General features: G+C 46.9%; 1 protein-coding gene across 1 annotated transcript; it reads left to right on the top strand.

Moving 5' to 3' along the window:
* The first annotated feature begins 6,624 nt into the window (after positions 1 to 6,624).
* Positions 6,625 to 8,268, top strand: LOC137544572 (E3 ubiquitin/ISG15 ligase TRIM25-like). Its single transcript, XM_068265671.1, has one exon. The coding sequence runs from the start codon at positions 6,625 to 6,627 to the stop codon at positions 8,266 to 8,268; it is 1,644 nt and encodes a 547-aa protein (XP_068121772.1).
* The last annotated feature ends 18,072 nt before the right edge of the window (positions 8,269 to 26,340 follow it).

Below are 26,340 nucleotides of genomic sequence, written 5' to 3'. Positions count from 1 at the left end.
CATGCTGACTGTGGAGAATACACCACCAAGCCTTACATTATGAAAACCCCATTACCAATCCCCATTGTGGGGGGGATTCCCAGAAAGTATGACACTGTTAATTATGGTTCCTGTTCCTTTAAGAAATTTGAGGAACTTAACTCTGAAACAGAAAATGAGTTTTTCTCTGAATGTTCCTGGCCAATCCCGATCTCCAAGCGACTCCTGTTTCAACCTGGGCACTCCAATTAAGTTATATTCTGTTTAAAGGGGAATTATTTCAGTGGGCATTTGATGTTCTCAATCATTCCGATTTGAAAGAGAGACCGCTGGAATTTCTAGCGTTTGTGATCCATAACTGGTTGCGCATAGATCCATTGCCTTTTCCTCTAAATGAACTCCTGGCAGCAGGCCAATCAGCTTCTCCTTCAATTGCTTGCAAAAATGATCAGCAAGCAGAAAGTGTTACTGATAATTTTCCTGCAGCCTTGAATAAATCACCAAAAACAGCAGGGTCTAAGGCAAAACGCAAACGTTCTAAGAAACGTGTCCGATCTGCAGAGTCGTTATCCTTAGCGACTGAGACCTATAATGAGATTCTGCCATTAACAGATAATGAAATGCAATTGTCTTTCAGGGGAGTTAAATGGACTTATGAAACTACTAATGAACTTTCATCACTGGCTAGGGAAAATAAAGATTTTTGTTTAAAAGAATTATCTGAGTATGATTATGAGGAGATATTACAGAGTATTGAACAAATCAACTGATTTGTGAAGCAAGGGAAGTTTGCATACACTACAGTTCAACACTTGCTACAGGTATTGGAGATTCTTAAGAATAAGGAATCTGCCAATCACCTGCTAATTAACAGAATACATGTCGCTGCCACAATCATATCTGCAAACTGTAATCAGCCTGAATGTTCAGCTAAGTATGCATGGGATCCTCCATTCGAGAGGGGAGAGATGGAAGCCCTGGTCTGTGAATGGAAGAATGATTCAAGTTCATTTTGTCAATTTTACAGTGCAAAAAGTGAAATGGTATTGAATGCATGCATTAAGTCGGCCTATAACCTAATAGAGACTGGTGTGTGTAGGTATGACTGTGTGGCTCCTTTGATTGATGTGTGGGAACTGATTTTGGATGATTTTTATGTGACTCCGAATTCGCAAATTTGGCGTTCTGACCCGCCTGCTTCAGCACCTTTGGCTGATTCAGCAGGTGATTCGGAGCTCTTTTTGTGTGAAATTGAAGTTCCTGCAATTCCACCCTGTACCATGGATAACTCAGTGTTACTTACCAGTAAAACAGAAGCCACTGATACATTCTTAACCTTGCCCTGCGCAAATTTCTCAGCAGAGAATCCAGAGGTCCTGCTGACTTCTGAGTCCAGCCTAGCCAGTACTCATGAGTCTTTGTTCAGTGAAACAGACATCAGAAAAATCTTGCCTGCCTCTGCAAACACTTCTGCAGAAATTACCTGTGTTAATAAAGTTCAACTCCTGTCTGATCCAGCAGATGTCAATAGATGCATTCCATTATCTTCTGAGTCCCAACAATCCTGCCTAGAAACCTCAGAACCCCAGCATCTGAATTTCCCAATTTTACAAATGAATGGTGATTCAGATGCGCAAACATTGTGTCTTGATCTTCCTGTTTCTACACCTCGCTCTAGTTTCGTGAATAGCTCAGAGCATCTGCTATGTGAACCTGAAATCGCAGAATTATTACCTTGTTCAGAAAATGTTCCAGTAAATTTGCCCTGTACCATGAATTGTGCAGTAGACCTCTCCAATGAAACTCAGGTCACAGAATCATTATGCTGTCCAGCAGGTGCTTCCATGGTTTTGCCCTGCAATATGGACTGTTCAGTGATCCTGTCCAGTGAAGCTGTGGTCACAGAGTCTTATGCTTCACCCAGTACTTTGGATACTTCAAACCCTCTAGCAGAGGAGTCTGAGGCACTGCTTACCTCAGTTGGTGTTGCAGTAATATTCACTTGTCTAGCAGCTGTTTTGGAATTACAGTCTGCTCTAATAAAACTTGATGAATTTCTGCCCAGCAAAGCAGAAGCCATTGAAATATTGTCCTCGTCAGCAAGTGTGTTAGATACCTTGCCCTGTACACAGTCTGATTTAACCAATGTTGTTGAGTCCCTCTCCAGTGTTGTAACAGCCGAGGAACTCCAGCCCTGTCCTCTGAATGTTTCAGAAGTCTTGCCCTGTAACATGGATAATTCTGATTCTCTGGTCAAAATAATAGAAATCTCAGAATTTCAGTCCGGTCTGATGAGTGTTCCTGAAACCCAGCCCTGTATCCTGAAAGATTCTGGTTCTCTGGCCGCTGTGGCAGAGGTTCCAGAGTCCCCTTCCTGTCCAGGGAATTCCTCAGTTTTGCCTAGTCCAGTGGGGGCTGCTGCAATACTGACTTGTTCTGCAGCGCCTTATGAGCTCCAATCCAGTGTATTAGATGAGTCTCTGTCCAGTCCAGAGGTAGTTGTGGAGTCCCTATCTGGTTCAGTGCATACATCAGAAGATTTGTCCTATCTTGTTAGTGCCCCTGAATCTGATTTGTTACTGACTTTGCTGGAATCAGCGACATCTAAGTCTGATCCTGCATTCTCGTGTAAAAGTCCAGTAGTTGCGAAGTCTAGTCATGATGATTTTTTTTTGGCCAGTCCTGGTTTTGGTCCTGTCTTGGCTGACCCTGAGGCTCACAGTTCCTTGACATGCCCAGAGGTTTCTCTTGTGCCAGTGTGCCCAGATGTTCTTTGTGTGCCAGAATGCCCAAGTGTGTCTAAGGTGTTAGCGTGCTCTAATGCTTCCTTAGTGGGAGCATGTTCTGATGTTGCCAGTCTGCCTGCATGCCCAGAGATGGTTCTGGTCCCTGAAAGCCCTGATCATGATGTTTGTCCTTGTGGCCCTGACTCGGGAATTGCCCTAGGTTCCATAGGGGTTCTTGATAGTTCTCCATGTGAGCCGAAGGGGCATTCTGACCTATGGGGATCTCTTTGGAGCTTCAAGGTGTTCTGGGAGGTCTCTGAGAAAACTTGTCCTGGTGCCTTGGACTGGTTCAACAGTGGGTTTTGTGTTGGTAAAGACAGTCCCGGTGGGCATTGCAAAGGCTTTGGCGTTTTTGAACGGTTCCTGGAAGGCGGTGGGTATCGCTCAGGGAGTTTAGGAGGGCTTTCTTCTGGAAATCATGGTTCTGATGGGTGTCACACTGGGGCTTGTAGTACTGATGGGCATGGTTCTGTAGGTTCTGGTTCTGATGGGTCCAGTCTTGTGATGACTGATTCTGGAATTTGGTCTTGCCGGGCTGTCCCGGTCATCATGTTTTGTTGGAAATTTCAGTTTTGAAAAGCGTCTGGAATCCGCTTTTAAGGGCGGGGGTACTGTCATGATCGCTGCTGCAGCAGGTATTGCTGGAAGTAGTAGTGCTGCAGCTCAGGCAGTTCTGATCTCTTTCCATGCAAGCTGCATAGCTTTGTCTGCCTTTCCCTGCTGTCAGCTTGTGACTGATTATCATTCACCTGTGTGGGAATCTGCATGTCTGCTCCCATTGGATGACCTCAGTATAAAGATCTGCTTCCTGCAGGACTCCTTGGGTTTTCATAGCTTCAGTTTAAGCCTGTCTTGCTGTCGCTTCAGCCCCCGATCGTGTTTCTTGTTCTAAAGATACTTTGCTGGTCTTTGCATCATATATTGGTTCATTGCCAATATATATGCATACCAGCACGTTTATTATTTTCCTTGTATTCGTGTTACGTTGATACATCAGTGTCGCTGATATATACGTACACGAACTGTTTATTTCCTGTGTTCAGTTAGTCAGCCTTCCAGCACGTTTTGGTAGTTTGCGCGTATCGTGAGCACCCGTGCTGAGCTAGTATCCTGCTCCTGGTCCTGTTTGTGGATTGCGTTCATCTCTGCGAGGAGATAACGAATCCTTCTGAATCCTGTCCTGTTACCGTTTGTGGATTGCGTTCATCTCTGTGAAGAGATAGCGAATCCTTCTGAGTCCTGTTCCCTGTATCGTTCCAGTCCTAAGTCAGTGTTCCTGCTTATGTCATATATCGGTTCATTGCCGATATATACATATGTTAGTCAGACGTTACAAATAGTTTCTTTGATAGCTGTAATTGTAATACGCTAGGATATCATACTTATTGTATATTTGTCTGTGTTACGTTCATCTATCTTGATCCTGCTATTTCCTGACTACCCTGTCCTGTCTTTGTGAGGCACGCCATCGCTGCAACGCATTGGCTGCCTCATTCCAGTCTGTCTTGTTGTGGACGCTTGCTGACACTAAGTAGCGGCTAGCTAGCAAGCGTTCATTCTGTCTACCTGTCCTGATCTCCTCAGTTCTGGTTTATGCGCTCAGCGCTACTACGCGCTGAGACGTTATAGCGAAAGTATTGTTTGTGGCTGTCGGATCTGCACCGGCTCTGTGCGCCACAATCTCCTATTGGAGTCAGTCCTCACCTCCACTATACTAGGGATAGCCTGTTTCCTTGTGCTAGTGTGTGTACCTCCTCCACGTCAGCTCATGCGTTGCATGCTGACTGTGGAGAATACACCACCAAGCCTTACATGACATCATTGATTTTCCTGCTCACAGGAAACGGACCCAAAAATCTGGGACCTAACTTGGGACACAGTTGCTTCAGAGCCAAATGTCGTGTGGAAACCCAGACCAAGTCACCTGGAAAGAATTTCCACTCTATGGAACGTCTTTTATCAGCTTGTTTCTTCTGACTCTGGAAAGCCCTCCTCAGATTTCTTTCTACCATTCCCCAAGTCTGCTTCAAGGACCTCTGCCAATCTTCCAGGGCTGGAAACAGAGTGGCAGCCACTGGTAATGGGGTGAACTTAGGTGACCTTCCTGTTACCACCTGGAATGGGGAAAAACCTGAGGAGGAGCTCTTCAAGTTGTTGTGTGCAAATTCTGCAAATGGCAGGAATTTGACCCAGTCAGTTTGAACATCTGCCACATAACATCTCAGAAACTGTTCCAGAGACTGATTGGTTCTCTCGGTCTGGCCATTGGTCTGTGGGTGGAAGCCTGATGAAAAAAATAGCTCCATGTCTAACTGATGGCAGAATGCCCTCCAAAATTTTGAAACAAATTGGACTCCCCGATCTGACACTATATTTTCCAGAATATCATGCAGTTGGAAAATATGTTGGATGAAGAGATCGGCCAACTCCTGGGCTGAGGGGAGTCCTTTCAGGGGGACAAAATGGGCCATCTTGCTGAAACGATCGACTACCACCCAAATGACCGTCATGCCCTCAGACCTGGGGAATTCGTCCACAAAATCCATGGACAGATGGGTCCATGGTTCACTCGGGACTGGTAATGATTGCAATGTCCCAACAGGTGCCTGACGGGAGGGTTTGCTTCTAGCACAACTTTCTCAGCCATTCTAGCTAAACTTGTGAACTAAGAATTTACGATACCTCTGGGTCAATCCTAATCCCAGGTCTGTGAGCATGGAGTAAACAAGGATCCTTATCTCAGCTAACAACCTCTAACCCCATTTACATGGTCTGTTTGAAATAAGGCATCTTAATGAAATGTATTTATGCTTGAAAAAAATATCTGTTTTCCCTTTTGATGTTGCATGTATAAAGCTGTCTGTACCACCAGCCTGCAAACTAACAGGATATAAGCCAGACGAAGGCTGCAAGGCCGAAAGCTTGCTTATTTTTATTCATTTTTAGTTAGCCAATAAATGGTATCATCCTGATTTAAAACTTCTTGCTTATACCGCTGAACAGTCACAGGGGTCACTTGTGGGGTTCCTAAACTGCCCTGGCATTTTAGGGGCCCTAAACCGTGAGGAGTAGTCTGGAAACCAAATGCCTCAAAATGACCTGTGAAATCCTAAAGGTACTCATAGGACTTTGGGCCCCTTAGTGCACCTAGGCTGCAAAAAAGTGTCACACATGTGGTATTGCCGTACTCAGGAGAAGTAGTATAATGTGTTTTGGGGTGTATTTTTACACATACCCATGCTGGGTGGAAGAAATATCTCTGTAATTGGGTGTAAAAATTTTTTTTAAAAATTGTCGAGCGGGAAATTTTAACCCCGACCCATTAGGTGGGGTCAAGACCCGACCGGGGGAGGGGGGGCTATTGAAGCGAGGGCAAGGCGGAATGAATGGGAGGACGTCGATGGCGGCCTCCATACATAAAGAATTTAAAAAGGTATTTAACTTTTTTTTATACTTTCAGCTCGTAAGTCCTTTAAGTTAGACAATGAATAAAGCAATTATGAATAAAATGCAAAGTCAGCTCTCAGAGTAAAAAAATTGCACTTTGGGAACGTATAATTTCTCAATGAATAATAATACTTATGCACAAAAGAAAATATGATAACCGTATGGCATATAAAAAGCAGGAAAACATGTTTTTAGTGAATATTACGTCAAGGTTTTATACGCTTTAAGTTCCTGTTCTTATGTTCTGGATTGTAGTGTACCATGATACAAATGATCTATCTATCTATCCATCCATATAAGTGTTTCATACAATGTTTAAGTTAATAATTGAAAACATTGTAACAGGTTGCACCTTACTTATTATGTGAAAGCAAAGTACTTAAACTTTGATCTTTTGATTGCATGTGAGACAATGGCGTCTGCCGTTGCTGTTGTGCTTTCTGAGCTCCGCTGCTCCATCTGTATGGTGGTCTATAGAGATCCTGTGACCTTGCTGTGTGGCCACAACTTCTGCCGGGGCTGCATCACACAAGCCTGGGACCACCAGGTGCATCTAAGGGAATATAAATGTCCAGAATGTCAGCGGATATACAAGAAGAGGCCTGAAATGATAAGGAACACAGCTTTACTTAATATCTGTGAGGCTTTTCATGCTACAGAGACAGATCAGGAGCAGACCGGGATCTTCTGCAATTACTGTGACTTTCCTGTTCCTGCTACTAAATCCTGTCTGCAGTGTGAGACCTCCTTGTGTGACCATCACCTGAGGAGACATGACAGGACAGGGGGTCACACATTACTGCCTCCCACCACTGACCTGGGGAAGAGGAAATGCTCCGTCCATAAGGAACTACTGGACTATTACTGCACTGAGGATGCTGCCTGTGTCTGTGTATCCTGCTCTGTGATTGGAGGACATGTAGGACATAAGATGATGTCACTGGATGAGGCCTCTGAGGAGAAGAAGAAGAAGCTGAGAAATAATCTGCGGAAAATGATGGCAGAGACAGAGGAGGCTGAGAAAAGAGTCCAGAGTCTGGAGGAACTCAGGAGAAAAGCACAAGAAAAAGCAGGTGGTGAAGAAGAGAGAGTCACCGCCCTGTTTAAAGATATTAGGAGACGGCTGGAGGAGCTGCAGAAGAGAATCCTGAGTGACATCACTAGGCAGGTACAATCCTACGATGACATCATCAAACAGCTGGAGATAAAGAAGGAGGAGCTGTCCAGGAAGATGCGTCACATTGAGGAGCTGTGTAACATGACTGATCCACTGACTTTCCTACAGGAATCAGACACAGGTGACTTGTGTGACACGGAGGAGGAGGACAGACATGATGAACAGCTCCATGATGGAGAGGATCAGGATGTGGCTGGCATCTCACACACATTACACACAGGACTATATCATATCCTGTCTGAGGTAACTGGAGGAATATATATACGTCCAGCAGACATATCACTGGATGTAAACACAGCTAGTAATAAATTGTATTTATCAGATGACTGGAAAACTGTATCCAGGTCAGACACATGGCAGTATCACCAAGAAACACCAGAGAGATTTCAGTATCCTCAGGTGTTGAGCAGCCAGAGTTTCTCCTCAGGGGGACATTACTTGGAAGTGGATGTTGGGAGATCAGATAGCTGGATGGTTGGGATGTGTTACCCCAGTATAGACAGGAAAGGAAGTCAGTCAGGGATTGGTTGTAATAACAAGTCCTGGGGTTTGTGCAGGTGGGGTAATCATTACTCAGTGAGACATAACAATAAAGAGATACGGTTACCTGACGGGATCCCCAGTGATAGAGTCGGGATATTTCTGGATTATGAGGCCAGAGAGATCTCCTTTTGTGCCCTGTGTGACCCAGTAAAAACCATCCACACCTTCACTGCCACCTTCACTGAGCCCCTCCATGCTGCATTATGTGTGTGGGGAGGTTGTATAAAGGTATATGGAGGGAATCAGAAGTTGTGGGAAATCTTCCCGCTGGTGACCCCACAGGAAGAGAATTGTAATTGGCCCATTGTCCAGCCAATACTTGCTAGCTGTCTATGATTATCTGGGTAACGTGGCTACTTATCCTATCTGTAATACAAGGTCCATCCTCCAGTTTAGTTGCTGCATGATCCCTGGCAGGCGGATTACCAAGGAATGATGGGGAAAGGGGTGTGAACCCATAATTGGTAGTAATTCATTTGTAGTTACTTGTAGTAGATAGTTGTAATGTGAACTTTGGGGCAGAGCCGGCCTTTGGGGGGGGGGGGGGGGGGCAAGTGTGGCAATCGCCCCAGGCCACGCACCTGAAGAGGGCCCCGCACCCTCTGCAGAAGCCTCCTATTTCTCCATGACAGTTTCTTGTCATGGAGCAGCAGGACGGCGGGTGCGCTGCACACTGTGGTATAGTCATGGCCAGGGGGTGCTTCGGGAGGCTATAGCACCCTTTTAATTACCGGCAGCCAGCAGCTACGAGTGCTGTTCGGCAACTCCTCCTCCCTCCCCACAGGCTCACACACAGTAAACTATCACACATGACAGCGTCAAGCGTTCTTACGCTGACCTGACGTCTCTTTGGAGTGTGACATGATGGCGGGAAGAGCTGGAGGGAGAGACGTGACTCGAGGCTGGAGATCTGGATGAGGAGCTGACACACATTCCATGTGTGCAGCTTGAAGCGCGGGGCAGATGAGGAAGGCTGATCAGCCAGCCGTGACTAGAACAGCCAGCCTATACATAGCAGAGAGAGGACCCAGTTCCATACTGGTGAGAGGGGAGGAGGAGAGTGAGTGTCACTGAAGAGGGGATGAAAGTGGAGATGTTCTGCAGTTGTCTGTGGTGCAGACTGAAGTTGCTGGGAGCAGTGGTTCCACAGGGAAAGAAGGAAGGAGGCAAGCATGTGAGTGACTGCAGTGATGATCTTGTTTTGCCCAAGTATTCTGGTTTATTTTCTGGCAATCATGTCACTTTTATTGTGTTTTCTCTATGGTCCGATTCAAATCTGCTATTGTAAAAATGTTCTTATTTTTCTTTTTTGTTTTTTAAAGAAAATTCACATAAACGCATGGTTTAATATGTTTTTCTTGCATTCTGTGCATCTCCGTATTCCCACCCAAGTGCGTTTCCAACAGTATGTTCCCACAGTATGTACTCAAAGTCTGATGTCCTACCATATTGTTATTATGTATTTATACAGCACTGACATCTTCTGCAGCACATTACAGAGTACATAGCCATGTCACTGACTGCCCTCAGAGGAGCTCACAATCCAATCCTACTATAGTCATAGTCTAATGTCCTACCATATTATTATTATGTATTTATATAGCACTGACAGCTTCTGCAGCACATTACAGAGTACATAGCCATGTCACTGACTGCCCTCAGAGGAGCTCACAATCTAATCCTACTATAGTCATAGTCTAATGTCCTACCATATTATTATTATGTATTTATATAGCACTGACACCTTCTGCAGCACATTACAGAGCACATAGTCATGTCACTGACTGTCCTCAGAGGAGCTCACAATCTAATCCTACTATAGTCATAGTCTAATGTCCTACCATATTATTATTATGTATTTATATAGCACTGACATCTCCTGCAGCACATTACAGAGTACATAGTCATGTCACTGACTGTCCTCAGAGGAGCTGACAATCTAATCCTGCCATAGTCATAGCCTAATGTCCTACCATATTATTATTATGGATTTATATAGCACTGACATCTCCTGCAGTACTTTACAGAGTACATAGTCATGTCACTGACTGTCCTCAGAGGGGCTCACAATCAAATCCTCATAGTCTAATGTCCTACCATATTATTATTATGTATTTATGCAGCACTGACATCTTCTGCAGCACTTTACAGAGTACTTAGTCATGTCACTGACTGTCCTCAGAGGAGCTCACAATCTACCTTACCATAGTCAGTCTTATATCCTACTATATTATTATTATTATGTATTTATACAGCACTGACATCTTCCGCAGCACTGTACATAGTCATGTCACTGACTGTCCCCAGAGGAGCTTCCAATTTAATACCTACCATAGTCATAGTCTAATGTTCTACCATATTATTATTATCATGTATTTATATAGCACGGAGATCTTCTGCAGCACCTTACAGAGTACATAGTCATGTCACTGACTGTCCTCAGAGGGGCTCACAATCTAATCCTGTCATTCATAACCGGAGTACCTGGCGGAACACACAAACTCCTTGCTAATGTTGACCTGGCTGGGATTCGAACTGGGGACCAAGCGCTGCAATGTGAGAGTGACACACACACACACACACACACACAGACACACACATACACACACACACACACACACACACACACACACACACACACACACACACACACACACACACACACACACACACACACACACACACACACACACACACACACACACACACACACTACACACACACACACACACACACACACACACACACACACACACACACACACACACACACACACACACACACACACACCTACCTAATCTGTGTCTCTAGGCCCTGCATATGACACTCGCCCCAGGCCCCGCGTACTCTAAGGCCGCCTCTGCTTTGGGGGCCCTGTGATTATGTATTTGTATATTATAAGGCCCCTTCTCTACTCACCACATTTTGATACAATGGCCTCAATTCACTAAGATCACGCTGGAGATAATAAGGCATGAACTTGTTGCTGACACAGTGAGAAAGTTATCTTATCTCTTCATCCTTAAGTTACCTCCTCTGTAGTTAAGTTACCTCCTCTGTAGTTAAGTTACCTCCTCTGTAGTTAAGTTACCTCCTCTGTATAGTTAAGTTACCTCCTCTGTAGTTATTTTCACACACGGTTAATTAAAAGCCTGTCTTTAACTTTAGAATTCTGGTGTTATTTTAAGGATTGAAGAGTTAACTTAAAGACAGAAGAGTTAACTTTAGGTTTGCATGAGGTAAAATGTTTCCTGAATACTACATGCCTCATCACCATTGTGAATACTATAGAAACGTTATTAAAGACAGGAAATAAGCTTAGTGAATTGAGGCCAATGTTTGGATTGCAAGAGACTAGGTTCATTAGATATTTCAAATACCCAGCATGTAGCATTTGTTTTTTATTTGGGATTTGGTAACATTCCTGCAAGCACAAGATGATCAAACAGCAATTGTCAACCGACAATCCAAAAACATTTTCCAGTTCTCAAACCTCCACATTGAAACAAGCCAGTAGAAATAAAAATTGCAAATAGTGATTTTCTGTGAAAAGGGGGCTTAACTGCTAAAAAAAAAAATTGGAGTTAATTTCTTTCTTCTATTGATGTGTGGCATGTAAAATAAAAAATTAAAAAAAAATTGCACTTAGATTTTTTTTTTCTGTTATGTCTTGAATGCATTATTTTTAAATAATACATTTGGTAAATATGAATTATTACTCATCAATATGGTATATTTACTGAGTATGTCCAGCAGAGGGAGCTTCAGATACTCCATACCCCACTTTCAGACCTTCGTGATTGAAATCTTCTCCCTGTTTGTGTCCGCTTATTCCTGTCGTGGGTGTAGATAAACCTTGCCGTACGGTCTTATCATCTCGCTGCTGCTCGCATCACTCCATCTGCTCGCTCTTCTGTTATGCTGATAGTGGATCTTGGTCAGGAGCCAATTTATTGTTTATTATTCTTTTATAATAAAATAATGCATAAACTAAATACAGCAATGGAAAAAGATAGATAAAGTAAAAATAATAAGGATTAAAAGTAAAAAATGATAACTAGTTATAGTTTGAGCAATGCGTCAAGTTACCGTGTCCTTTGGAGTGGTAAGTCCAAAACAGAAGATATCATAGTCTAGTTATGGAAAGTTCTTTTTTATAGTAGTGCATGGATAACAGCCCTTGATGGTATATAGGCTGGCTGGGGACTATCCACCAGCAGTGGTGCTCGGATACCCCCGATCACGTATTCAAGTGATCACGGTCATGAGTCCGCCCACTCACAAATTGCTCGTGATCGCAAACGCGGATAAAAACGGATATCCGACTCGAATGCGGATATGAGTCGGATACTCACACAAATTACAACTCGTAATCACGAATTGCATTTAAATTGCCTTTAAACCCTGTTTGACATGAAATGATGCATCATGTTTTTTTTTGTTTTGTTTTTGTTTTTATTAAAAATAACAATTAGGTGTGCGGGAAGGTGTATACATTTTTTTTCAACAGATAGAGAATGTGTGTGTGTGTGTGTGCGTGCGTGCGTGCGTGCGTGTGTGTGTGTTGATAGCAATGTAAGCCATGTAAGCTGTATTTCAACAACTTCTACTTCTTCACCATCTTTATCTTCTTCACTATCTTCTGTTTCTTCTTCACTGGGCTCTACTTAAAGTGGAGCTGAACTCTTGCACAGGACAGAAGGAGAACAGAGAAATGTACCCTGTATGTATTTAGAGAGCCTGTCTATTTCCCCCTCCTCTGTGTCTAATCACAAGTTGTAATTTGATCTCTACACTGTGTCACCTGACCGCCACAACATCTAAGCTCATTTGAAATCACAGGATGTTAAAAATATGTCTGCTTCCAGAAAAGCAGGAAGTAGACACACTGCAGATTTATTGCAGGATTTGTATCAGCTGTAACAAATAAATGTTTTTATTTAAAGGTTATGTTGTTGCGTATCTTGTAGAGCAGAGAGGAAGTTCTGAGTTCAGGTCCACTGTAATTACAACAGAACATCCAAAGTGGGTCCTGACAGGATGTTTGCTACTTACCTGTTCTCTGTTTTGGATGGGCTTCTCTCCATTGCACTGTCCTGCCACCTGTTTGTGGCTCTGACTGCTGCCAGTCGCACAGAGGACATAGAAGCAGCGCATACTCTGGCCACTCACACTCCCTGTCACCTGTCTGTGGCTCTGACTGCAGCCAGTCGCACAGAGGACAAAGAAGCAGCGCATGCTCTGGCCACTCGCGCTCCCTGTCAGTCACCTGTATGTGGCTCTGACTGCAGCCAGTCGCACAGAGGACATAGAAGCAGCGCATACTCTGGCCACTCGCGCTCCCTGTCACCTGTCTGTGGCTCTGACTGCAGCCAGTCGCACAGAGGACAAAGAAGCAGCGCATGCTTTGGCCACTCGCGCTCCCTGCCACCTGTCTGTGGCTCTGACTGCAGCCAGTCGCACAGAGGACAAAGAAGCAGCGCATGCTCTGGCCACTCACGCTCCCTGTCACCTGTTTGTGGCTCTGACTGCAGCCAGTCGCACAGAGGACAAAGAAGCAGCGCATGCTCTGGCCACTCACGCTCCCTGCCACCTGTCTGTGGCTCTGACTGCAGCCAGTCGCACAGAGGACAAAGAAGCAGCGCATGCTCTGGCTGCTCGCGCTCCCTGTCACCTGTATGTGGCTCTGACTGCAGCCAGTAGCACAGAGGACAAAGAAGCAGCGCATGCTCTGGCCACTCGCGCTCCCTGCCACCTATTTGTGGCTCTGACTGCAGCCAGTTGCACAGAGGACAAAGAAGCAGCGCATGCTCTGGCCACTCACGCTCCCTGTCATCTGTTTGTGGCTCCAACTGCAGCCAGTCGCACAGAGGACAAAGAAGCAGCGCATGCTCTGGCCACTCACGCTCCCTGTCACCTGTCTGTGGCTCTGACTGCAGCCAGTCGCACAGAGGACAAAGAAGCAGCGCATGCTCTGGCCACTCACGCTCCCTGTCACCTGTCTGTGGCTCTGACTGCAGCCAGTCGCACAGAGGATAAAGAAGCAGCACATGCTCTGGCCACTCACGCTCCCTGTAATTTCCTGCTCCTGCCCAGATGTGCACATCAACCGAGGCCGGTACAGTGTTATGCATTCTTGACAAGTACCTGTTGTCACAGGACCCCTGGTGGTCGGAATGCAAATTGCCTTCCAATCGGTTTCAGCACACGGATCATGCAAGCTGTGGTCGCGATCAATGGGCAGAAACCGACGGAATTTGGACAGCAGCCCGACTAGAAGGGAGCCTGTGGGTTACGGAAATAAACTTTACACACTATTTCAGGGTATATCTGCCACCACCACTGGTATGGGCCAGTGGTCCCTACCGACTGACTGACTGATCCTGCAAATAAAACGGTTAAAACACACTGTATTCTGTCTAGATATCAATAATAGTAGCAACTCCTCAGAGACCTGAGTTCAGTTTCTGTGGATGGCTGTATAGCAGGTGTAGCGGAACAGTTAACGACTTTGATAAAGTCTTTATTTACGTGCAATATAAATAATTAATATATACAGAAAATCGTTAAAATCAACAATTATAGAGACAAATGATAACACAGTATAAAAGAAAAGGATAAAATACTTAGGTTCATGGAAGATGTCCTTTTGTGGGAAAACTTGTAAAGCTCAGTTTCCGTTTCAGCAAAGCTCAAAGTCCAAACAAAATGGCTACCACTTGTTCCTCAAAGTGGCAGCAGCTGTCATGAAGGTGGAAAATGGAGGAATGAGGCCCGCCTGCCGACCATGTGCTTTTGATGAAGCTGGTTTGAGGGTGTGGCAAAATCTGAATTACCCACCAATGACAGTTCATTCCCTCTGAGAGATTTTAGGTTTAAACTTATAAAATACCGTAACTCATAAACGATACATGTCATATTTAGGTGGATAACAGATTCATACTTGTCGGAAAAGTTTCACGAATAAGACTATATGAATTTTATAGCTGTGCGATGTACAGTCTCCATATAATAGGTAAGAAACCATACATCACATGCATTCATATCTGTCCTCATCGGTGCCATGAAGTCTGTGTGAAAGCAGGTTTTGAATAGCCTCCTGCTGTGAGTAGCTTCCTGGCTCTCCCTGTATGAAAAGGGCTCACCAAATGGTGGGCAATTGACATCTGCCTGAGGTAATTAAAAATAAACATTCTCCTGGACACAAGCCTGGCCCAAGCTAATTAACAAATCAAAAGACGTCCTGCTAGCTCTCTGCTGAGAAAAAAAGAGAGCCCAGGTTGACTGCAGATGCTCCTACACAACACATCTAGATTCTATCGATTTTAATCGTAATCGATGCAGAGAATCGATTGCGATCGCATGTTCTGTACGGGCGGTTCAAGGACGCGGCTGTGGCTACACAACCGTTCATCACAGCCCTCCCCTTTGACGGAGGCTAGACACACATCCGCAAAATGTGTGGCGTCGCCGCTAACCTGGCTGACGGGTCTCAAGCTGCTGGTACGGCGGGAAAACCCATTGGAGCCTGCGGCTCTGTTCACCTGGACAGGTCGCTGTCCGCTACCCTCAGGTTTGACCTGACCTGGACCGTTCTGGACAGGGCGTTTGCGCCACTGCGTTCGGATGTGGCGTCTGCCAGGACTGCTGACAACGGGCAGTAGGTTGGGTAGGTCAACAGCCAGCCCACGCAGGGTTTCCCTGCTAAGTGGCTGTGGACCTAAGGGAATCCCGCGGGAATCCCTGGACCTTCCCAGCTCCTGACAGATGGCACATGCTTTGCAGTAGTTTGCTACATCCCTGTTCATCCTGGGCCAATAAAACTGTTTCCAAATACAGGCAAGTGTCTTGCGGACACCTGAGTGCCCTGTCAGAGGATTACCATGTGCGGATTTCAGCACATGTCCCCTGAACGCACTCGGAACCACAAGCCATTTGGTATTCGCCTGTGATCTACCTGTAGGGGATTGTACACACTCACTGTACAATCTCCCACCTTCCCAGTACACCTTGAAAGCGGCCCCGTCTGCGAGGGACTCAGCGGCTTGCTGCCTGAGGGCCTCCAGGCTTGGGTCACTTTGTAGTGTGGCTGTGAGTACAGCGCTGTCAGTTTCAACCAGCTGGCCCATGACACATGAAGTCAGCGGCTGAAAGGTCTCTTTGCTGGGGTCAGTACTGAATGAGGAGTTCAGTGCTGAGCCCACATTTCTGGAAGCACCCTGGGTGACTGCTGGTACAGGCACATCATTGTCATTACAATAATCAACATTCTTCACATCATTGACACATGCATTGATGACATTGACAGGCAGTGCAGTTTCTAGGCTAAAATGCACCCAGGGCGAGGGTCAGGGCCGGGCCGAGGCATAGGCTGGAGAGGCTCCAGCCTCAGGGCGCAGTGAAGGAGGGGGCGCAGAATTCATTCAGCTGTCATTCCTAATTGTGTTTGAAGCAGAAATAAATAAGAAAAGGGGATACATGGCAGTGACTGCAAGCCAGATAACGAGATATTAAGGTGTTGGGGAGGTTGTGGCCCTCATAGTCTAATAGCAATCAGGGTGTGATGGCTGGGGTGGGAGGGATGGAGGGGCGCACTTTGGTGTCTCAGCCTTGGGTGCTGGAGGACCTTGTCCCGGCTCTGGCGAGGGTGTAAAAATTGCGCCCCCCCCCCGCAGCAAGGTATGGGTGCCCGCAGTATAGGTTAGCCAGGTATAGTTGCACTCAGTATAGATTCCCCCAGAATAGGTACCCCAGTATAGGTAGCCAGCTATAGGTCCCCCCAGTATAGGTAGCCAGGCATAGGTGAGCCAGTATAGTTGCATCCGGTATAGGTTAGCCAGGTAGGTGCCTCCAGTATAGGTAGCCAGTATAGTTTCCCCCAGTATAGGTTAGATAGGCAGACGCCCCCGGTATAAATTAGATAGGTAGGTGCCCCAGTACAGGTTAGCTAGGTGGGTGCCTCTAATATAGGTAGCCAGAATAGTTGCCCACAGCATCGGTTAAATAAGTAGATGCCCCCAGTATAGGTTAGTTAGGTAGGTGCCTCCAATATAGGTAGCCAGTATAGTTGTCACCTGTATAGGCTAGCTAGGTAGGTAGGTGCCCCCAATACAGGTTAGATAAGTTAATGCTCCCACTATAGGTTAGATAGGTAGCTGCTCCCCAGTATAGGTTAGATAGGTAGGTTCCCCCCTGTATAGGTTAGATTAGGTAGGTTCCCCCTCAGTATAGGTTAGATTAGGTAGCTGCCCCCCAGGTTAGATTAGGTAGCTGCCCCCCAGGTTAGATTAGGTAGCTGCCCCCCAGTATAGGTTAGATATGTAGGTGCCCCCCAGTATAGGTTAGATAGGTAACTGCCCCCAGTATAGGTTAGATAGGTAGCTGCCCCCAGTATAGGTTAGATAGCTGCCCCCAGTATAGGTTATATTAGGTAGGTGCCCCCCAGTATAAGTTAGATTAGGTAGGTGCCCCCCAGTATAGGTTAGATTAGGTAGGTGCCCCCCAGTATAGGTTAGATTAGGTAGGTGCCCCCAGTATAGGTTAAATTAGGTAGGTGCCCCCAAGTATAAGTTAGATAAGTAGCTGCCCCTCAGTATAGGTTAGATAGGTAGGTGCCCCCCAGGATAGGTTAGATAGGTAGGTGCCCCCCCGTATAGGTTAGATTAGGTAGGTGCCCCCCAGTATAGGTTAGATTAGGTAGGTGCCCCCCAGGATAGGTTAGATAGGTTGGTGCCCCCCAGGATAGGTTAGATAGGTAGGTGCCCCCCAGGATAGGTTAGATTAGGTAGGTGCCCCCCAGTATAGGTTAGATTAGGAGGTGCCCCCCAGGATAGGTTAGATAGGTATGTGCCCTTCAGGATAGGTTAGATAGGTAGGCGCCCCCCAGGATAGGTTAGATAGGTAGCTGCCCCAATAAAGGTTAGGTAGGTGCCCCCCATGATGGAGGGGGGAGCCGCAGCCGCGGGGAGGGCAGCCCGACCTCTCCCTCCCTTCCACTCCCCGGGCCGCCCTCCATGCGATCTCCCCTCAGACTGCAGAGTAATGCAGCAGGGAAGTGCTATAGAAAACTACTCACCTCCCTGGTTCCGATCGCTGCTCTCTCGCCGCCAGTCTCATCTCTCCATAGACGCTGATACACACACACGCTGCTTCCGGCTAAACAGGAAGCAGCGTGTATCAGCGTGTAGGCAGAGAGGAGACTGGCGGCGAGAGAGCAGTGCTTGGAACCAGGGAGGTGAATAGTTTTGCATAGCGCTTCCCTGCTGCATTACTCTGCAGTCCGAGGGGGGATCGCACGGAGGGCGGCCCGGGGAGTGGAAGGGAGGGAGAGGTCGGGCTGCCCTCCCCGCGGCTGCGGCTCCCCCCTCCATCACAGCGCCCCCCTCACAGCAGCGCTCAGGGCGGCGGCACGGGCCGCACGGCCTTAGAAACGGCCCTGTTGACAGGCATAGACACATTTTCATTACAGACAGTTTGTACATCAAACTCAGGTGCCTTTGAAGCAGGCACTATTGAACCCGGTACCCTTGAACTGGGCACATTCAACCCACCTCCCCCTGGGGAGCTGGGAAAAAAGGGCGCATGCCGCTAGTGGACAAAAAGGGCGCCGCCATTCACTCCCATAATAAATAGAGTTTAATGGGCGCCGAGTAGGAAAAAAGGGCGCCGGAGCTAAATAAAGTTTATAAACGGCGCCAGGAGCTAAATAAAGTTTACAAACGGCGCACGGCGATGTTTAATGATTTATAACTGAACTTGTGGTGATTTACGTTTATAAAATGCACCCGTGCCGAATAACGTTTATGAAAATACTAAACATATTTATCTTATTTAAATAATTAAAACATTATTTAAAGTTTTATCCCTTACTGTTTGTAAAACATTATTATTCACAAAATAAAGCGATAAAACATTATTATTCACAAAATAAAGCGATCAGTACGTAACATAAATTGAAAAATATTTTTTGAATCCACAATTAGTAAAACATTATTATCCACATAATAAAGGGGGGTCTTAGGTTTAGGCACCAACAGGGGGGTCTTAGGTTTAGGCACCAATAGGGGGGTCTAGGGGTTAGGGGTAGGTACAGGGAGGGTTACTTAGGCACCAACAGGGGGGTCTTAGGTTTAGGCACCAACAGGGGGGTCTTAGGTTTAGGCATTAACAGGGGGGTCTTAGGTTTAGGCACCAACAGGGGGGTCTTAGGTTTAGGCACCAAGAGGGGGGTCTAGGGGTTAGGGGTAGGTACAGGGAGGGTTACTTAGGCACCAACAGGGGGGTGGTCTTAGGTTTAGGCACCAACAGGGGGGTCTTAGGTTTAGGCACCAACAGGGGGGTCTTAGGTTTAGGCACCAACAGGGGGGTCTTAGGTTTAGGCACCAATAGGGGGGTCTTAGGTTTAGGCACCAACAGGGGGGTCTTAGGTTTAGGCACCAACAGGGGGGTCTTAGGTTTAGGCACCAATAGGGGGGTCTTAGGTTTAGGCACCAACAGGGGAGTCTAGGGGTTAGGGATAGGTACAGGTAGGGTTCTATGTAAGAGTAGGCTTAGGTATAGTTTTAGTAAAATTTTAGTAATAATTACTAATGTATTACAACACTTATTACGAACGTAGTTATATTTATATCATCTTTATAAACAATATTTTCAGATTTTATTATAAGAACAAACCATAAATGACGGTTATTCACAATAATATACAATTATAACAATTAAACATATATTATTGGTTTTTTTATAAACGTAATTATAAGTTTAACTTTTGAAACAGGGAAGATTAACGTTTTCACAATTTCCGATTTAATAAACATTATTTAATGATTTATAATTTTGTTAAACATTATTTGTAAACGAAATATAGCACACTATATTTATAAACCCTATTAATGATTAATTATTATTTAGAGTTTACACCCCGCGCCCTTTTTGTCCAGGCGCCCTTTTTGTACGTACGCCCCCCTGGTGCTCCCTCAAGTGTATAAAGTACCTGTTGGTGGGAGGAGAGTCTGTCTCCTTCCGGGCGCGACAAGGCGGTCGTGGCAGGTTCGTAATAGGACACAAGCTTGCCCAAATCAGTCCCCAGCAACACAGGGACTGGGAGATCCTTCACAACCTCAACAACCCTTTCTTGGATCCCTACTCCCCAATCCAGCTTCACTCTCGCTTGGGCTATGTGTAAAAGGGTGCCCTCTACTCCAGTAAGGGCAAGGGATCGGCTAGAGCTGATGCTCTCCTTTGGCACAAGGTGTGAGTGAACTAACGTGATGTCAGCTCCGGTGTCTCGAAATCCGGTGACAACCTTGTCGTTCACCCTAACAGGCTGCTGCTGGTCGGTTCTGTCGCAGATTTCCTTTCCGCGGGCAAACAGAACAAAATCTGATGATCCAGGCTGTGGTTCGCTGGCGGGTTGCCTCTGCAGTGGGTGAGGTACAGGTGATACAGGGGCTGCAGGTGCCTGTCTCCGCTCCGGACAGTCAAATTTCATGTGTCCGGGCTGGCGGCAGTAGTGACAGGTGACCTCTCCAGGGGCTGCAGGCCTGGGTGCAGCAGCTGCGCTGAGTGGCCTCTGTGGCTGACGGCTCACAGGGGCAGGAGAGTCTGCCAGAGTATTGGGCTGACCTCCCCTCCAGCTGGATGGTGCAGTTCTGCGTGCATCAGGCACCCGAGTAGTTGCAAACGTTTCAGCGAGGTCTGCAGCGACAGTTGCTGACGCCGGCTTGTGCTCCAGCACAAACTGTCGTACATCAGCAGGGCAAATGTTCAGAAATTGTTTTAGGACTATCAAGTCCTCCAGGACATCATAAGACCCTTTGGTGAGGCCTCGAGTCCACTGGCGGAGTGTGGTGAGCAAGCTGCTGACCACATCTCGGTAAGAATCAGAAGACTTTTTCTGCCAGGCCCTGAACTTTTTGCGATAGGCTTGCGATAGGTATTTGGTAATGATAGCGTCTTTTATAGCTGCATAATCATTATCTTTTTCCGCAGGCAACTCTGCGAAAGCATCAAGCGCTTTGTAGCGCAGCAAAGGTGTCAGATGTCTGGCCCACTGGTCTTGGGACAGACGATACTGATGGCATGCTTTTTCAAAAGATCGCAAAAACAAGTCAATGTCTGTGTCTTTCTCAATATTAGCAAATTTAAATTTTGCACTTACGGGTGCTGCAGCTCCTTCAGCAGGGAGGCTGGGCGGGGAACTCAGGCTGGCCTTTTGAACTTTTGCCATGTTCAGCTCATGCCATCGTTGGAGCTCCCGTTCCTCTCGTGCTTCTGCAGCCTGGCACTCCCGCTCCTCTCGCGCCTCTGCAGATTGGCACTCCAACAGCCAGCCCACGCAGGGTTTCCCTGCTAAGTGGCTGTGGACCTGAGGGAATCCCGCGGGAATCCCTGGACCTTCCCAGCTCCTGACAGATGGCACATGCTTTGCAGTAGTTTGCTACATCCCTGTTCATCCTGGGCCAATAAAACTGTTTCCGAATACAGGCAAGTGTCTTGCGGACACCTGAGTGCACTGTCAGAGGATTACCATGTGCGGATTTCAGCACATGTCCCCTGAACGCACTCGGGACCACAAGCCATTTGGTATTCGCCTGTGATCTACCGGTAGGGGGCTGTACAGACTCACTGTACAGTCTCCCACCTTCCCAGGACACCTTGAAAGCGGCCCCGTCTGCGAGGGACTCAGCGGCTTGCTGCCTGAGGGCCTCCAGGCTTGGGTCACTTTGTAGTGTGGCTCTGAGTACAGCGCTGTCAGTTTTAACCAGCTGGCCCATGACACATGAAGTCAGCGGCTGAAAGGTCTCTTTGCTGGGGTCAGTACTGAATGAGGAGTTCAGTGCTGAGCCCACAATTCTGGCAGCACCCTGGGTGACTGCTAGTACAGGCACATCATTGTCATTACAATAATCAACATTCTTCACATCATTGACACATGCATTGATGACATTGACAGGTATAGACACATTTTCATTACAGACAGTTGGTACAGTAAACTCAGGTACAGTTACATCATCATCACAACAGACAGTTTGTACATCAAACTCAGGTGCCTTTGAAGCAGGCACTATTGAACCCGGTACCCTTGAACTGGGCACATTCAACCCACCTCCCCCTGGTGCTCCCCCAAGTGTATAAAGTACCTGTTGGTGGGTGGAGAGTCCGTCTCCTTCCGAGCGCGACAAGGCGGTTCTGGCCGGTTCGTAATAGGACACAAGTTTGCCCAAATCAGTCCCCAGCAAAACAGGGACTGGGAGATCCTTCACAACCCCAACAACCCTTTCTTGGACCCCTACCCCCCAGTGGAGCTTCACTCTCGCTTGGGCTATGTGTAAAAGGGTGCCCTCTACTCCAGTAAGGGCAAGGGATCGGCTGGAGCTGATGCTCTCCTCTGGCACAAGGTGTGAGTGAACTAACGTGATGTCAGCTCCGGTGTCTCGAAATCCGGTGACAACTTTGTCGTTCACTCTAACAAGTTGCTGCTGGTCGGTTCGGTCGCGGATTTCCTTTCCGCGGGCAAACAGAACAAGATCTGATGATCCAGGCTGTGGTTCGCTGGCTGGTTGCCTCTGCTGGGGGTGAGGTACAGGTGATGCAGATGATCCAGGTGCTGGTGGTGTCTGCCTCCACACCGGACAGTCGAATTTCATGTGTCCGGGCTGGCGGTAGTAGTGACAGGTGACCTCTCCAGGGGCTGCAGGCCTGGATGCAGCAGCTGCGCTGGGTGGCCTCGGTGGCTGACGGCTCACCGGGGCAGGAGAGTCTGCCGAGGTATTGGGCTGACCTCCTCTCCAGCTGGATGGGACAGTTCTGCGTGTATCAGACACCCAGGTAGTCGCAAAAGTTTCAGCAAGGTCTGCAGCGACAGTTGCTGACGCAGGCTTGTGCTCCAGCACAAACTGTCGTACATCAGCAGGGCAAATGTTCAGAAATTGTTCTAGGACTATCAAGTCCTCCAGAACATCATAAGACCCTTTGGTGAGGCCTAGAGTCCACTGGCGGAGTGTGGTGAGCAAGCTGCTGACCACATCTCGGTAAGAATCAGAAGACTTTTTCTGCCAGGCCCTGAACTTTTTGCGATAGGCTTCTGGCGTCAGCTGGTATTTGTTAATGATAGCGTCTTTTATAGCAGCATAATCATTATCCTTTTCCTCAGGCAACTCTGCGAAAGCATCAAGCGCTTTGTAGCGCAGCAAAGGTGTCAGATGTCTGGCCCACTGGTCTTGGGACAGATGATACTGACGGCATGCTTTTTCAAAAGATCGCAAAAACAAGTCAATGTCTGTGTCTTTCTCAATATTAGCAAATTAAAATTTTGCACTTACGGGTGCTGCAGCTCCTTCAGCAGGGAGGCTGGGCGGCGAACTCAGGCTGGCCTTTTGAACTTTTGCCATGTTCAGCTCATGCCATCGTTGGAGCTCCTCTCGTGCTTCTGCAGCCTGGCGCTCCCACTCCTCTCGCAGCTCTGCAGATTGGCGCTCCAACTGCGCTTGCATGTACTGCAGGTACTTGTCCAGGTCAGTGTCCATCAGCTTTCGTAATGCCAGCTGCATTACCGGGTCAGCACCCATGGACAGTCCAGTACTGGCCAGTTCCAGGCGTGTACTTTCAGAAACTCTGGGATTGGGGATCATACGAACAGTCTCTGGCGTAACTGTTAATGCAGGGCCCTCAGGATGCACAACCTCTGTACGGTCAGGATTCTCAGTCTCTGGTCCCCCTCGATTTGAGTCAGATGGGCTGGTATCCACTTCAGCGGACACTCCCAGCTCCCGCAGTTGCTGGGTATCCCATTGAAACAAGTCCGTTACCAGGTCCTGTTGTTTCTTGCGGCCGACGTCAATGCCTTTCGCTTGCCAAAGATTTTGCAGGTCCGCCGTGCACATGTTCTTGTAGTTCCCGGACATTTCCATGCCAAATAAAATAAAACTTTTGGGGAGGGGTACTGGCTACACAGTCTCTCTGTATATATAAAAAATATATTGCATTCCAGCTACACCAACAAATGAGTTCGTTTCTTGATAGCGCTAGCTCTATCTTAGATACTTTCAGCACAACACAGATCCCAACCACTGCCAAACACTGTCACAGGACCCCTGGTGGTCGAAACGCAAATTGCCTTCCAATCGGCTTCAGCACAAGGATCATGCAAGCTGTGGTCGCGATCAATGGGCAGAAACCGACAGAATTTGGGCAGCAGCCTGACTAGAAGGGAGCCTGTGGGTTACGGAAATACACTTTACACACTATTTCAGGGTATATCTGCCACCACCACTGGTATGGGCCAGTGGTCCCTACCGACTGACTGACTGATCCTGCAAATAAAACGGCTAAAACATGCTGTATCCTGTCTAGATATCAATAATAGTAGCAACTCCTCAGAGACCTGAGTTCAGTTTCTGTGTATGGCTGTATTGCAGGTGTAGCGGAACAGTAAACGACTTTGATAAAGTCTTTATTTACGTGCAATATAAATAATTAATATATACAAAAAATCGTTAAAATCAACAATTATAGAGACAAATGATAACACAGTATAAAAGAAAAGGATAAAATACTTAGGTTCATGGAAGATGTCCTTTTGTGGGAAAACTTGTAAAGCTCAGTTTCCGTTTCAGCAAAGTTCAAAGTCCAAACAAAATGGCTATCACTTGTTCCTCAAAGTGGCAGAAGCTGTCATGAAGGTGGAAAATGGAGGAATGAGGCCCGCCTGCCGGCCATGTGCTTTTGATGAAGCTGGTTTGGGGGTGTGGCAATGCCGGCCCCCTCTGAATTACCCACCAATGACAGTTCATTCCCTCTGAGAGATTTTAGGTTTAAACTTATAAAATGCCGTAACTCATAAACGATACATGTCATATTTAGGTGGATAACAGATTCATACTTGTCGGAAAATACAGATTAATATGATATCAGACGGGACTTGGGTAGCTTCTCAGGTTCCTGAGAAGATTCATACCGCAATAACTAGACGAGGTATTGCCATGAATGTTATATCAGCGCGTTGGGCAGTTTCACGAATAACACTATATGAATTTTATAGCTGTGCGATGTACGGTCTCCATATAATAGGTAAGAAACCATACATCACATGCATTCATATCTGTCCTTATCGGTGCCATGAAGTCTGTGTGAAAGCAGGTTTTGAATAACCTCCTGCTGTGAGTAGCTTCCTGGCTCTCCCTGTATGAAAAGGGCTCACCAAATGGTGGGCAATTGACATCTGCCTGAGGTAATTAACCTCCCTGGCATTCTATTAAGATCGCCAGGGCGGCTGCGGGAGGGTTTTTTTAAAATAAAAAAAAAACTGTTTCATGCAGCCAACTGAAAGTTGGCTGCATGAAAGCGCACTAGAGGGCGCTCCGGAAGCGTCATTCTGATTGCCTCCGGCGACCAGAATAAACAAGGAAGGCCGCAATGAGCAGCCTTCCTTGTTTTGCTTACCTCGTCGCCATAGCGACGATCGGAGTAACGTCATGGACGTCAGCCGACGTCCTGACGTCAGCCGCCTCCGATCCAGCCCTTAACGCTGGCCGGAACTTTTGTTCCGGCTGCGCAGGGCTCGGGCGGCTGGGGGGGACCCTCTTTCGACACTGCTCGCAGCACACGCGGCTGGCAAAGTGCCGGCTGCGTGTGCTGCTTTTTATTTCGCTCAAATCGGCCCAGCAGGGCCTGAGCGGCGACCTCCGGCGGTGATGGACGTGTATAGTCGTCCATACCGCTGAGGAGGTTAAAAATAAACATTCTCCTGGACACAAGCCTGGCCCAAGCTAATTAACAAATCAAAAGACGTCCTGCTAGCTCTCTGCTGAGAAAAAAGAGAGCCCAGATTGACTGCAGATGCTCCTACACAACCAGGGTTTATATGAAAAGGGGGCCGGTAAAAAAGGGCGCCTGGTGGAGCCCATATATACCAACTTCGGGTACAAAAAAGGCGCGTGGTGTAGCCCATATAAACTTCGGCTACAAAAAAGGCGCCTGGTGTAGCCCATATAAAAACTTCGGCTACAAAAAAAAGGCACCTGGTGTAGCCCATATAAAAACTTCGGCTACAAAAAAAGGCACCTGGTGTAGCCCATATAAAAACTTCGGCTACAAAAAAACTCCGGGATGTGTTAATTACTATTCCCTCTCCAGGCCGCCATGGATAGTGGGGGAATGAAATAATTCGGCTTCCAGCACTTGTAGCCCATATAAAAACTTCGGCTACAAAAAAAGGCAATAATATGGGCTACAAAGGGGCACCTTACTGTAGCCGAAAACCTTGTAGCCGGAAAAAATATGGGCTACAAAGGGGAGCCCGCTTGTAGCCGAAAACCTTGTAGCCGAAAAAATATGGGCTACAAAGGGGAGCCCGCTTGTAGCCGAAAACCTTGTAGCCGAAAAAATATGGGCTACAAAGGGGAGCCCGCT

The sequence above is a fragment of the Hyperolius riggenbachi genome, chromosome 2 (assembly GCF_040937935.1).
Source record: "Hyperolius riggenbachi isolate aHypRig1 chromosome 2, aHypRig1.pri, whole genome shotgun sequence".
Classification (NCBI taxonomy): domain Eukaryota; kingdom Metazoa; phylum Chordata; class Amphibia; order Anura; family Hyperoliidae; genus Hyperolius; species Hyperolius riggenbachi.
Note: the sequence above shows the minus strand (reverse complement) of the source record. Positions and strands in the feature narration are given on the sequence as shown.

Coding starts and splice junctions, on each gene's coding strand:
- LOC137544572 (XM_068265671.1), top strand. CDS start 6,625: ATGGCGTCTGCCGTTGCTGTTGTGCTTTCTGAGCTCCGCTGCTCCATC.